The sequence below is a fragment of the Crocuta crocuta genome, unplaced genomic scaffold (assembly GCF_008692635.1).
Source record: "Crocuta crocuta isolate KB4526 unplaced genomic scaffold, BGI_CrCroc_1.0 scaffold103, whole genome shotgun sequence".
NCBI lineage: Eukaryota > Metazoa > Chordata > Mammalia > Carnivora > Hyaenidae > Crocuta > Crocuta crocuta.
In genome coordinates this window covers 1,342,675-1,356,143 of record NW_027529192.1, presented here as the reverse complement: position 1 = coordinate 1,356,143, position 13,469 = coordinate 1,342,675, and the positions used below count along the sequence as shown (strand labels likewise).

At 47.8% G+C, this 13,469-nt stretch overlaps 1 protein-coding gene across 1 annotated transcript in view; it reads left to right on the top strand.

Annotated features, from left to right (window-relative positions):
- The window catches only part of LAMB4 (laminin subunit beta 4), a 95,685-nt gene extending 82,734 nt beyond the window's left edge, over positions 1 to 12,951 (top strand). Inside the window, 5 exon segments of the mRNA XM_077758343.1 lie at positions 2,925 to 3,063; positions 5,989 to 6,128; positions 6,130 to 6,160; positions 7,701 to 7,851; positions 12,812 to 12,951. Coding sequence (XP_077614469.1) covers positions 2,925 to 3,063; positions 5,989 to 6,128; positions 6,130 to 6,160; positions 7,701 to 7,851; positions 12,812 to 12,951 — 601 coding nt within the window.
- Positions 12,952 to 13,469: the final 518 nt, after the last annotated feature.

Here is a 13,469-nt window from a genome sequence, read left to right as displayed (position 1 = left end):
AAAAAAAAAAAAAAAGAATGCCTTTCCAGTGACCTGTTACCTCTTCGTGCCAATACATGTCGCACATTAGTTATATGCCAGTATCTTAACAAGTGGCGGGAATATCGGTATATTTTCCCTTTCTTGTTTACCTATGTCTGGTACAAAGTAGACAGTACTTTGAAGATCTAAATTTTGTTTTATTTTTCTTAATGTTTTACTTATTTCTAAAGAGAAAGAGACCGCGTGAGCAGCAGAGGGTCAGAGAGAGAGGGAGATACAGAATCTGAAACAGGCTCCAGGCTTTGAGCTGTCAGCACAGAGCCCGACGCGGGGCTCGAACCCACGAACCGTGAGATCGTGACCTGAGCCGAAGTCGGACGCTTAAGCAACCGAGCCACCCGGGCGCCCCTGAATTTTGTTCTAAAGACTACACTAAAAAGATATGGTGGCAAGGGATGGAAGAAAGGAACGCTAGCGCCCCGGGAATAACACAGGAGTAAAATTAGAGACAGAGGAAGACGCGTCAACTGCCTCTTGCTTCGCCTTGCCCTTGCTCACTTAGCCGAGCAAAACGGAAAAGGCCTCTTGATGTTTTTATGAGCGTGGGGTGCTGCGGGTCAGGGTCACAGGGTCAGTTGGATGGTGGCGACGTCATCAATATCCACCACCATTTTTGGATGCCCAGCATTTGAGACCCGAGCTACCTCGCTGTCTCCATACCCACTTGTGTAAACGAGGTGTGCCAGCCTCAGCTGTAAGCCCAGCCCCTGCCAGGCTTAGTATTTAAGACTAAGTACAATCACTCGGCTATTAAAAATGATGCTGAGGAAGGATTCTTAATAACATGCGGAGATTCTTAGAGTGTAATACTAATGCTTTTAAGCAGAAGATATGAGGTTATACACCAAAGAGGGTCTCCGTCATGGAAAGAAAAAATAATTGTAGGGTAAAAACACCGGCCTATGCTGCTTTCTTAAAAGGTGGTAGGATTAGTGGTAAGTTTTTCCCTTTCTGTACATTGTTTCTTTTTTTGTGTTTTTGCCTCTTCCTCCTCCTCCCCCTCCTCCCCCCGCCTCTGCTCCTTCTCCTCCTCCTCCTCCTTCTTCATCTAATTTTTGGTATTTTCTAAATTTAATAAGCAGCTACATGAAAATCTAAACGAAAAAGAGGGGTGTCTTGGTGCCTCAGTCAGTTGAGAATCCAACTCTTGATTTCAGCTCAGGTCATAATCCCAGAGTCATGGGATCAAGCCCCATGTCGGGCTCTGCACTGAGCATGAAGCCTGCTTAAGATTCAATCTCTCTCTCTCTCTGCCCCTCCCCCACTCACATGTGTGCTCGCTCTCTCTCTTTCTCTAAAAACTAAAAAAAAGAAACTAAAAAAAATCTAAAGGAAAAAGAATACAATCAAAAGATACGGTGGTTGGGGGGAGTGTTATGAGAAGTCTCCTGAACCCCTCCTGTAAGTGTAGAGGTACAGAAAGGAAACTACACACTGTGTGGTTCAACCACAGGACATTTGGGTAAAGGCAAAACTGTGGGGACGGTGAAAAAGATCAGTAGTTGCCGGGGGCTGAGGCGGGGAATGGAAAGGGGCAACAGAGAGAAATTTTAGGACAGTAAAAACACGCCATAGGATACTCTAAGGATGAATACTTGTCATGGTGCATTTGTCCAGACTCACAGGATGAACACCAAGAGTGAGCCCCCGTGTAAGCTATGGACTTCCGTGTTTATGATGTGCCCATGTGGGTTCGTCAACGCCAACACCCACACCAGGCTGGCGGGGCTGTTGATCACTGGNCGCTGTGTCTCTTTCTGTCTCTGCCCCTCCCCTGCTCATGCTTTGTCTCCCAATCTCTCTCTCTGTCTCTAAAGTAAATAATTGTAAAAAAAATTTACAAAGAAAAACAACAATAACAGCCTTTTTAAAAAAGTGAGGGAGAGAATGCACTAGAAGGAGAGGTGGGACTCCATGGGGAAGGGGGTGTTTCACAAGTCAGTGAGTCTCACTCTTCCACGCGCACTTCTGATCGTGCCCCTGCAAAGAACATTCTCCCAGACGTGCTTCTGAGCCCACAGACCTCGGGGTCTGCTGACCGCTCACTGTGAGGTGAGCTTATTTCTGTAAAACAGACTGTCACTTGGAATGCCTGTGATTTTAACCTCTGACTGGGCCCCTGGCAGCTAGGATGTCAGTGAGGCTTAAATAACCCTGAATAAACACAGCCTGGAAACTGAAAACGCAGGGCTTTTCGTTCTCTTCGCTGTCTGTGGTGTCTCTTGATTATCCCACCCCCGCTCCAGTAAGGATTTAGAGAGCATTGCCTAAGTTTGACAAACCAGGGAACTGGAATCGGCTGCGCAGTTATTTTGTTCAAAGCTTGGCGACGAGAGTCCTCAACCCTCTCTGGTTATGAGAAACTAAGGAACAAGACCCGTATCACCGATTTCCATATCTGTCAAAATCCCTATCTACTTGAAATGCATATGTATGCGCTCTTACGGGCGTGTAAATATACCTGTTTCTCAAAATAAAGACTTCAGCACTTTGCCTTGCTTAAGAGTCATGACTCTTTAAGAGTCATTTAAATTTACTTTATAAATAATTCAGCCAAGTTTTTCCATTGAGTCAAATGAACTCCCAAGGTGAAATAAATGAATAATTGTATATTTATCTAATCTGACACGTTAATATCTTTTTTTTTTAATGTTTTTTATTTTATTTCTAGGAGAGAGAGAGAGACGGCGTGAGCAGGGGAGGGTCAGAGAGAGAGGGAGGCACAGACTGAAACAGGCTCCAGGCTCTGAGCCGGCAGTCAGCACAGAGCCCGACGCGGGGCTCGAACCCACGGACCGCGAGATCATGACCTGAGCGAAAGTCGGACGCTTAACCGACTAAGCCACCCAGGCGCCCCCTGACACGTTAATATCTTACCGTAGAAAAGCAGCAAGTGTTCTATTAAATCTTGAGAAAACGCTGAATAGACTGCAACAAGTTCAAATCACCCAAGGACGGGTTAATTCTACCATCACACAGCTGACTGCAGAGATAACAAAAACGGAAAAGAACGCGCTGCAGGTATCTCTCTACCCTCTTTGAAACTAACCTGAAAAAGATTCTGAATGTGGACACAGCATGGTTTTCACACGTGCCGATGTCATGCTTGCCTAACCCATCTGACAGGATGATTATAGGATAAAACGAAGTGACGGTGGTTGTATGCATTAATTGATGTTCTTTTTTTTAATGTTTTATTTATGTTTGAGAGAGAGGGCATGAGTTGGGGAGGGGCAGAGAGAGAGGGACAGAGGATCTGAAGTGGGCTCTGTGCTGACGGTAGAGCCCAACGTAGGGCTCGAACTCACAAACCGTGAGATCGTGACCTGAGCCCGAGTCAGACGCTCAACCGACGGAGCCACCCAGGCGCCCAGCGTTCTGTGGAGCTTTCACTATATCACTTCGTTCATAGTCGACCCATCCTGGGGAGTGAAGCGGGTGCTACTATCTGCTTATAAATGAGGAAACTGAGACTGAGGGAGGTTAAGTGACTTGCCTAAGGTCACACAGCTAATGAAAGGTAGATCTGAGGCCAGAGTTTAATCCCCTCTGACGGCAGGGAAAGAGAGAGACTTGCTAAAGCTCACAAGCAAAGAAATAAAGCTAATTGCTGCCAGGGTTTTGTAAGCGCCAGGTTTTGCGTGAGATCTCATCCAACTATGTTAAGACCAAAAGAACATCTCACCCTACAGAAAGCATTCGGTCCAGAGCTCGGGGCAGGGTGCAAAGCTCTGGTTTAGCCCACGGAATGGATCTGGGAGCGGAGCCTGGCCGCTGGAGGACAGGAGGGGACCCAGTCCCAAGCTGCGTGAAGTGCCTTCCTCCAGGCCCTCCCCTTCTCCGCGGAATGCTGGCTCCTCAGCCGGGTCCCTCTCTGTTCTTCAGCCGGGTCTTGTAGGTCTAAGTACATGCAGTTGGGAAGGAAGAGCAGAAAGCGACAAGACAGGAGGCCGTGCAGCAGGAAATTAAAAGGGCTGGACATGAACCAGGTGCAAATGTAGGTATAGACGTCCTCTAGACCAGGGGTGGCAAAATAGAGCCTGTGGGCCAAGGAGACACACGTCTTCTTACCCCAGGCCACCAAGCTGTGTTGGGATACAGCCCCGTACCGTCGGGCATGGAGGAGGGCACAGAGTCGCGTGCTTGCAGCGGGGACTTGATGAACGACACAGCACGCAACGCTGACTATCTGGCCCTTTACAGAAACAGTCCTAGACTTGTACTCTAGAAAAACTTCCCCCTGTGTCCAGGGGCACAAGAAGGGACTTGTATTCGGTGGGCCAGGCCCCCAGGGGCCCTCCTGGTAGAAGAATACCCAAGGTGTTGCAGAGGATCGTTTTCAATTGTAATACACAGTTGAATCCGTGAGAGATGGGGGAACTCTTCAAGGCCAACAGTGACGGGGAAGCCTGACGCCAGAGAGGTAATAAAGCACGAACCCGAGAGCGGGGAGGGTCTCTGCCAGCCCCTGGTGCATGAGAGCGTGCAGAAGAGACAGAAAACAAAGCCCACTCAAGGTGAGACTAAGACTCCAAATGGAAAGGCAAAATCCTTCGTGAAATGTTAAACCACCACCACCACCACACACACACACACACACAGAGCAGCGCCCGTAAGATACTGGGGCCGTAGGGAAGGACAGTCTTCACGACAAATATCCAACCACAAGCTGCCTCTCACGGGAATTGGAGGGTCATATTCACACTTCCTGTGTGGCCCCCACAACCCAGGCTAAAATGTCCCTTAAGGTGGTCCTGGGCCACCCTCAGGTGCCTGACAGAGGCAAACAAGAGAATTCACCTTAAAACGGAGACTCCAACGTTTCTGCTCAAACACAGAAAAGAACAAATTGCCTCAAGCAGGAGTCACCAGAAACAGTAAACACCAGAATCAGAACACAAGAGACTGCGGATATTGCCATCACTGGATACAGAACACATAATCATAATGTTTATTGTGCTTCGGAAAATCAAAGAAGGCATGAAAGTATGAGCAAAGACTGAGATACAAGAGATAACAGGGGCGCCTGGGTGGCTCAGTCGCCTGAGTGGTGATCCCAGGGTCTGAGTGGTGATCCCAGGATCTGAGTGGTGATCCCAGGATCTGAGTGGTGATCTCAGGGTTGTGGCCTTGAGCCCCCTCCCCCACACCCCTTGCATTGGGCTGAGCATGACGCCTGCTTAAGACTCTCTCTCTGTCGTCCCCTCTCCCCCACTCATGATCTCTCACTCTAAAAATAAATAACTAAAAAGGATATAACAGATGACCAGGCAGTATTAACTTCTAAATATGACAAATATAGTCACAGAAATAAGCAACAAGTACAAGATGGTCATTACTGTTTGTAAGGGGAAAAAATTGGAAGCCACCTGCGATAAATAGCTAGAGAATAGGAATATAAATTATATATCCAAACATTGGAATGCTTTAAATCGCTAAAACTGAATAAACAAGAGCGGTGCAAATTAGCCAAGGTGAAATGTACACGCATAATTTTGAATTAAAAATTCAAGGTGCAGAAATATATAGTATCATTTATTTGTATGAAGGTAAAAAAAAGAAATACCGCATATGATAAAAAAAAAATACTACGTAATCGTGAAAAGCATGCAGAAACACACAGAATGACAAATATTAGATTCGGGATAGCAGCTCCCTTTAGGGGGACAGAGGGGAGGGGATGAGGGCCTGAGCTCACTGACGAGTGCTTTATTCCTCAACTGGCTGGTGAGTGTGTAGACACATACCATATTTCCTTTTGCGTCCTTGTGTATGCCTGAAGTATTTTATTACAACCTTGTTTTTAATGGAACAGAAAAATTGAAGGAATGATCTACTTTCCGTTCACACCTAGCTTATTTGGGAGGGTGTAACCAGATCATTTGTTTTCGCGTCGTTTGTTGCATGAAGACACTTTCTCCTTTCTGGTCTTTCCATCAATGACAGGCTGGAAAGGAAGCCAAGGACACGGAGAACAGGCTGGACTTAGCAAAGCAGCCTTCGGTGCTGGAAGGTGGACTCTCTCGGCTGCGGACCGCCTTGCGTACGAACGGGGAGCAAGCCACCCGCGTGGGAGTCAGGCCGCGTCGGCCAACGCCAGGCTGGGGGCCTCGAGCAGGTCATTGGCCCACTGGTGTTGCCAAGAGCAGACAGTGCTTCTTGGAAGGGTAGCCCTTTAACCCGCCTCGAGGTGCCCTTCGCGAGCGGTTCCGTCAGTGCTGGGCCCTGCTCAGCGGTGTGTGTTGGCAGGGATTCATTGCCACGGCCATGAGGCCTCTTCTGTCGTGCACGGCTGTCTCGGGGGAAGACAAACGCCCTTCGCCCGCCCGCGGGGTGCTTCCTCTCCCCCACCCCCGGCCCCCCCCCGGGGCTACCAGTGATGCCTCACCTCTTCTTCCGCCCCTTCCGGACATTCAGTCTGTGCTGTTGGTCTGTCCTGGGCACATTTACCCTTCACTGGAAATAAATCACATAACCTATAACGAAAACAAGTGAAAGTCACCTGCCAAAGAGAACAGATCACGTTACAAAAGCAGGAGTGCGTTGATTAAACAGTTGCGGAAAATACCCTCTTAATCTAGTTCGCTGAAAGAAACCATCAACTCCTTTTCTGAGCAGGCTGTCTCTGGTTGGCTGCATTAATAGAGGAGCTTAACCAAAAGAAAGATGTTGAAGTGTTTTTACAATCGGTCAGTTCTCTTGCTTTTAATTCCTAGTGGGCGGGGTCACCTCCTCCCACCTGGGACTTGAGCATGCTGTCTACGGATCAGGGGTGGAGAGAGGTACCTCCCGCCCACCCTCTCCCCATCTTCAGAGCCCTTCCTGGCCTTCACTCAACATTCTAGACTGTCAGCCACTCAGGCTGACCCCAGAGACTTCCATTCTAACACTGGGGGGCCTCTGGATACTAACACTTCCACTTCGCTCTCTGCCTCATTTCTCTCTTACCTTTTTGCCAGCCCAGTAACGTATCGTTGCTGCCAAATCTTCACCCCTCCCTCGGCCCTGCATCCTGTATAGGCAGCTGTTTGTTTTTTTTTTTTTAAACATTTTTTAAAATATTTTTTTAATTATTTATTTCTAGGACAGAGAGAGAGAGACAGCGTGAGCAGGGGAGGGTCAGAGAGAGAGGGAGACACAGAATCCGAAACAGGCTCCAGGCTCCGGGCTGGCAGTCAGCACAGAGCCCGACGCGGGGCTCGAACCCACGAACCGCGAGATCATGACCTAAGCGAAAGTCGGACGCTTAACCGACTAAGCCACCCAGGCGCCCCTATAGGCAGCTGTTTGATCCAGTCGAACCAAAGATTTGTCAAAGGCAGCCCTGCATCATTCAGTCCTCTGGGTCTCCCACCTTAAGTAGTTTAGCACAAACAATCGGTGCCTCGTAAATCATTGCCTTAACGTGGACTCACGGTTGCTCTTTTGTAACCAAGCAAGTTTATGTTTAATTAGCTAAAGCTGAGGATTTTTTTTTTCAGCCTAAAAACAAAAACCAATGCGAATAAAAGCCCTGTTGGAAATGTCAGGATGATGCCAACATATCAATTGGATCGCGGTTTCCTCTTGCATCTTTTGTGAACAGTAACAGGCAAATATCGCACATGTATACGTGCTTTATAATATTTTCCGGTGACGGGAGTGTTTCTCTGTTACAGGAGTTTGCAGAGCTAACCAACCAATATGCTGTTCTTCAACAGAAGACAAGTGCTACTGCACTAACAAAGGTAACCTTAAATAAAGTGGAACAGCTCAGAGAGGCGGCAGAAAAACTGGCAGTAGATACAGACGACAAGATAAGAATAGCAGGTATCTCTTCCCTTTTTGTAGCTTTATGGAGGTTGATGCGGCAGGTGAAACTGTATACCGTTAATGTGTACACTGTGACAGCTCGATGGACATATACATTGTAACGTGATTTCCGCAATTACCGATCAACACAATCCATCAGCTCACATACTTTTTAGGGTAAAAATGTTTAACATCTACTCACGTATGCAATACAACATTATTCGCTAGTTAACTAGGCAGCGCCACGCCGACCATTCGATCCCCAAAAGTCTTCATCTTAAAACTATACCCTTTTACCACCCTTTCCCCATTTCCCCACCCACCAGACCCTGGCAGCCACCGTTCTCTCTGCTTCTGTGAGCTCGGCTTTTTCTTATTATTGTTTTTTATTCCACATGAATCTATGAGTGAGATCATATAGTCTTTGTCTTTCTCTCTCTGGCTTATTTTCACTTAGCATAATGTCCCCCAGCTTCACCTACGTTGTTGCAAACGGCAGAATTTCACTCTTTTTTTATGGCTGAATTTTACACACACACACACACACACACACACACACATTTTCTTTATTCATTGATGGACATTCAGGTTTCCACATCTTATTTATTGTGAATAATGGTGCAACGAACAAGGGAATGCAGATATCTCTTTGCCGTATGGATTTCATTTCCTTCAGAGAGATACGCAGAAAGGGGATTACTGGATTATATGGGAGTTCTCTCTATCCTATTACACGCTCCACCAAGTTGACAATAATGTAGTACCACACCGTCCTGGTAGAATGAATACCAATTTATCATGACATAGTTCAACCACATGCGAGTCCACTGAGTAAAGGAAGGAGGAATTGGGTCAGTGCCTTGGGGACGGCAGTGTAACAAGCCACTTGCATGGTTTTACTTCAAAGCGTATCTGTGAGCCGCCATTTCTGTGTTCCTCCGAACAAACTGGCTTTGCCTTTGGTCAACCTGAAATGCCCTTTTCCTAACCCACTGGTTCTCAACTCGGGGTAATTTTATCTCCTTCCCTGGGGACAAAAATGTCTGGAAACATTTCCGCTTGTCACAGCCGGGGGTACCACTAGCATCTAGTGGTGGGGGTGCGGGGCATTGGTAAACATTCCATGATGCACAGGACAGCTCACAATGAACAATTATTTTGCCCAGAGAATCAGTAGTGTGGATGTTGACAAACTTGACATACCCCATCCTAACCTATTTTCCCCTCTCATGCAAATAACTGTTTTGGAGTCCGTATGATCTAGACCCCAAGGCACTGATCATGCCACAGAGATCTGTAGGCAGCATGCCAGAAGGAATTATAGTGTGGAAAAGGATTCTGATCAAGAAGGATTTTGATCAATGCACACAAAGTGTAGTAAATATAGAATACATACAATCAGAAAGTTAATCAGAATCTTCTCCCACAACCTGTACTCATGATTTTTCTGGGCAGTCATCATGCCCTTAACTACCTCTAAATCATCAAGAAATATCAAATGAGGAGTGGTCTAGTTTTATTTTTGGTTGTATTTATATTGTCTCCAAAACTTGAAAGCGAATCATGTTCATTTGGGATATAAATAACTCTCAAAATGTTCAGACAACCGGGACTCTTCACGTATAACGTTTCTTTGTTATAAAACGGGTCTTTGACCTTAGAATGACTTATTTCATCACTATGACATGGAAAAAATGAAGATCAACCATTGGTGTGGGCCAAAGTCCGGAAAAATTTGTCTCAGCCTGTTACCATTCATTATCTCGGGACGGGAGTAAAGAAAACACTACTTTTTCTATCTATGTACTTGTTTATATGATTTACAGCTTTTACATTTATGTAATTTACACAATTTTCATTTTCCATATTTCCATAATGATTTTGAAAAGAAATTGCTAGGAAAGAGTCAAAAAGAACGTTTTTTAATTTCCCCTCCAAAAGCAATATCATGAAAATCAGCTGCTATTATTCACACAACTTGGTCGTTACTGCAGGAGCAAAGCATAGGAAGAGTATTTTCTGTCTTGTGATTTATGCCAAGGCCCAAATTGTCCCCACGTGTTCCCGTAGACTCAAACTCTCACAGGTTTTGAAGTTAGCTTGGAAGAGAAGCTAGGGGCCCCCTAAGAGGAGTCTAAAAAAACACGCTCCACTTTCTTGGCTCTCTTTTGAAAGCTGTTTTCACAGCTCAATGAGGTAGGAAAAGAAGACATCGGTTTGGCCACCTTCCTGATTCTGCCACTCGAGAAGGGTCTGAACCGCATAAGGGCTGTGCTCTGGTCATACCTGTTCGGAAGACGTGCCCCTGGGATCCCGGAAAGGAGCCCTTATTTACACAGTCAGGGTCCAGGTGGAGTGAGAGTGGACCCCAGCCCCCAGCCAGGGTCCCTCTCTAGTACTTGGTGTAATTCAGGGTCCCAGCGGGAAATAGGAAGCACACCTGGATAGAATTCTGGATCACATATATTTTTTTTAATGCTTATTTATTTTTGAGCGAAAGAGACAGGGCACGAGCAGGGGAGGGTCAGAGAGAGGGGGAGACACAGAATCCGAAGCAGGCTCGAGGCTCCGAGCTGTCGGCGCAGAGCCCGACGCGGGGCTCAGACTCACGAACCGCGAGACCTGAGCTGAGGTCGGACGGTTAACCAGCTAAGCCCCCCAGGTGCCCCCGGATCACGCTTTTTATAAACAGGGTTGGCTCCATTATCCGTTCATCGCGTAGCGAAGAACTCCCCAAACGTAAGGGCTTAAAACAACAACCGTGTGTTGTGTTTCTGCGGCTTTCCTGGGTGGCCCTTCCTCGGGTCTGCCCTGGGCCCCTCAGAAGGGGCTCTCAGCCCCTGGGTCAGCGGCCTGGCCTGCCTGGGGCCGGGCTTCACTGACAGCTGCTCCGCCTTCTCCAGCGTCTCTGGGCCCGGCTGCCCGGCCCCTCCCGTGTCGGGTTCCACGAGGACGGGCACTGCCAGGCCCTTGAGGTCCTGCCCGTTTCTTTCACCTCATCCTGGTCAAAACCACATGCAGCGCGGCCTGGCTGCAGGGGAGAGGGCGGAGAGCCTCTGCTCCTTGTTGGGAGGAGCTCTAAACACTGCACAGGAATTCAGGGGATCCGCAAAGGTGTGGGGGTGCCTGGTGACGGGCGGCAGGGAGAAGGCGCCATCATCCCTGGGCCCGAAGGAGGGGGGAGGCAGGAGGGTCGGGGCCCGGGAGTCGCCCTCTGGACGCTGGAGCCGGAGGGCAGAGGCCCGTCCCCCGCCTCCCAGAACTGTCTGGTGGCCAAGTGTGGATGAGACCCAGCGATCAGGGGAGCCGGGTGACGCCATCCGCCGAGGCCAGCTTTCCAGGACGGAGCGGGTCGTGGGCAGGCGCCGGGGAGCAATGGCCCAGCCTCATCCACTTCCGCGGTAGAAACACAGGGGCCCCTTCTCCTTTCAGAGCAAATACCTTCCAGTGCTGAAGCGCCTTTTCAGTCCCAAGTGACCTGTATTTAAGTTTCTGGAGACGGAATGCCCGCCACCTTCCATGACAGCTCTTTCTTTGAACAGCTGCGGCTGCTAGAAAGTTCTTTATAATCAGACAAAATCTTCCTTCCTGGAACTTCCATTCTGTTTGCTCGGGATCACACAAGCCACATTTCCTGCGCTTTTCTAGCCCTCAGATACTTGAAAGTAACCCCAGCGCATGCCCCCGAGTCTTCTTTCTCTATGCAGAACATCCCCAGCTTCTGCTCACAGAACGGGTTCAAATTCCTTCAGCGCTCTGTTTCCTTCCTCTACACACATGCTGCAGGCTAGGGTGACGATTCCCCCGGGCCACCCGGTATTACCCGGGTGACATCTGTCCAGGTGAAGCGGGACACGTACTTTTCCTTCCTTGAGAAGTTCCCCTTCAGGGGCGCCTGGGTGCTTCAGTCGTTGAGCATCCGACGCCAGCTCGGGTCATGACCTCACGGTTCAGGGGTCCGAGCCCCTCGTTGGGCTCTGTGCTGACAGCTCGGAATCTGCTTCAGGTTCTCTGTCTCCCTCTTTCTGCCCCTCCCCCACTCAAGTACATGCTCATTGCCTTGCTCGTGCTCTCTCTCAAAGAAAGTTTTACTTCAACCGAAGGGCAGTTTCTTTCCTAACGGCCCCTCCTCACACTGTTAACTGTTCTGTGGGCTCCATGCTAGACTTCACCGCAATTGCCGGGTATTCGAATGGAGAAGGGATAATGGGTGGATGGATGGGTGGGTAGATGGGTGGGTGGGTAGATGGGTGGGTAGATAGATAAGAGTGAAAGGCATCACTTTGCTTTTACTGTTCAAGGGCTTACATATCAGCGGAGCAGAATGAAGAGATGGAAATGACAGTCTGTTTTACTGAAAGACTGAGACCCTCTGGAGTGATGAGCCCTTGTTAAAAAGTGACGTTAGGGGCGCCTGGGTGGCTCAGGCAGCAGGGCATCTGACCTCAGCTCAGGTCCTGGTCTGTGGTTCATGAGTTTGAGCCTCGCTCGGGACTCTCTGCTGACAGCTCTGAGGCTGCTTCAGATTCTGTGTCTCCCTCTCTCTCTGCCCTTCCCCCACTCGCACTCTGTCTCTCTCGCTCACTCTCAAAAATAAACAAACATTAAAATTTTTTAAAAAGTGAAGTTAAAACAGCAAGAACAAATCTTTGAAATTATTCACCAAATCCAATCAAAACTCATCATTTGTCTTTTCATGTCTAATGAATTCTAACTAACTCGCTTTAAGTCTAAAGCGACATTGATAACTGCCATTAGATGTAAAATACAATTTAGACAAAAATATGAATTTTTCTGCCCTGATTTATGTGAAAACCTTGAGAAGTCTAGTGAAAATAAATGTTTTGTCTGCTGAATCAAAACACAAAGCTAAATACGTCTTTAAGAGACACACAAATCCCTGTGGAAGATATAAGGTGGGTAACCAGAATCCACCGAAAACAAATAATACATCCTGTACTTCCTTTTCTTGCTTCAGATTTAGAAAAGAAGATCCAAGATTTGAATCTGAGTAGACAAGAAAAAGCTGACCACCTGAAAGAGTTAGAAGATCAAGTTGTTGCCATTAAAAATGAGATTGTTGAACAAGAAAATAAATATGCTACTTGCTACGGTTAGGCAGAGGTGAAGTGGAGTCATCTGTGCCTTCCTTCCTGGCTTCTGACAAGTAAACCTGAGGAGCTGTGCTGAACTGGGGAAACAGAAATGATCAGCCCTGCCTGCTCCGCATCCTGAGCCCGCCCCTTGCCGGAGATCTGAGCTGGGCCCAGGGAATGCTGTTCCATGTGGAATAGAAAGGGGGAAGCAGAGAAATCGCCTCTGGCTTCAGAAACCTCTCTTGCCTTCCTTTCTCTTCCATAACCTAAAAATAATTTGTTATAGGGGCGCCTGGGTGGCTCAGTCAGTTAAGCGTCCAACTTCAGCTCAGGTCATGATCTCGCGGTTCATGGGTTCAAGCCCCGCGTCGGGCTCTGTGCGGACAGCCAGCCCAGAGCCTGGAGCCTGTTTCAGATTCTGTGTCTCCCTCTCTCTCTGACCCTCCCCTGCTTACACACACTCTCTCTCTCTCTCTCAGAAATAAATTTAAGAAAATTAAAAAAATTTTTAAATAAATAAATAAAAATAGTTCGTTATAT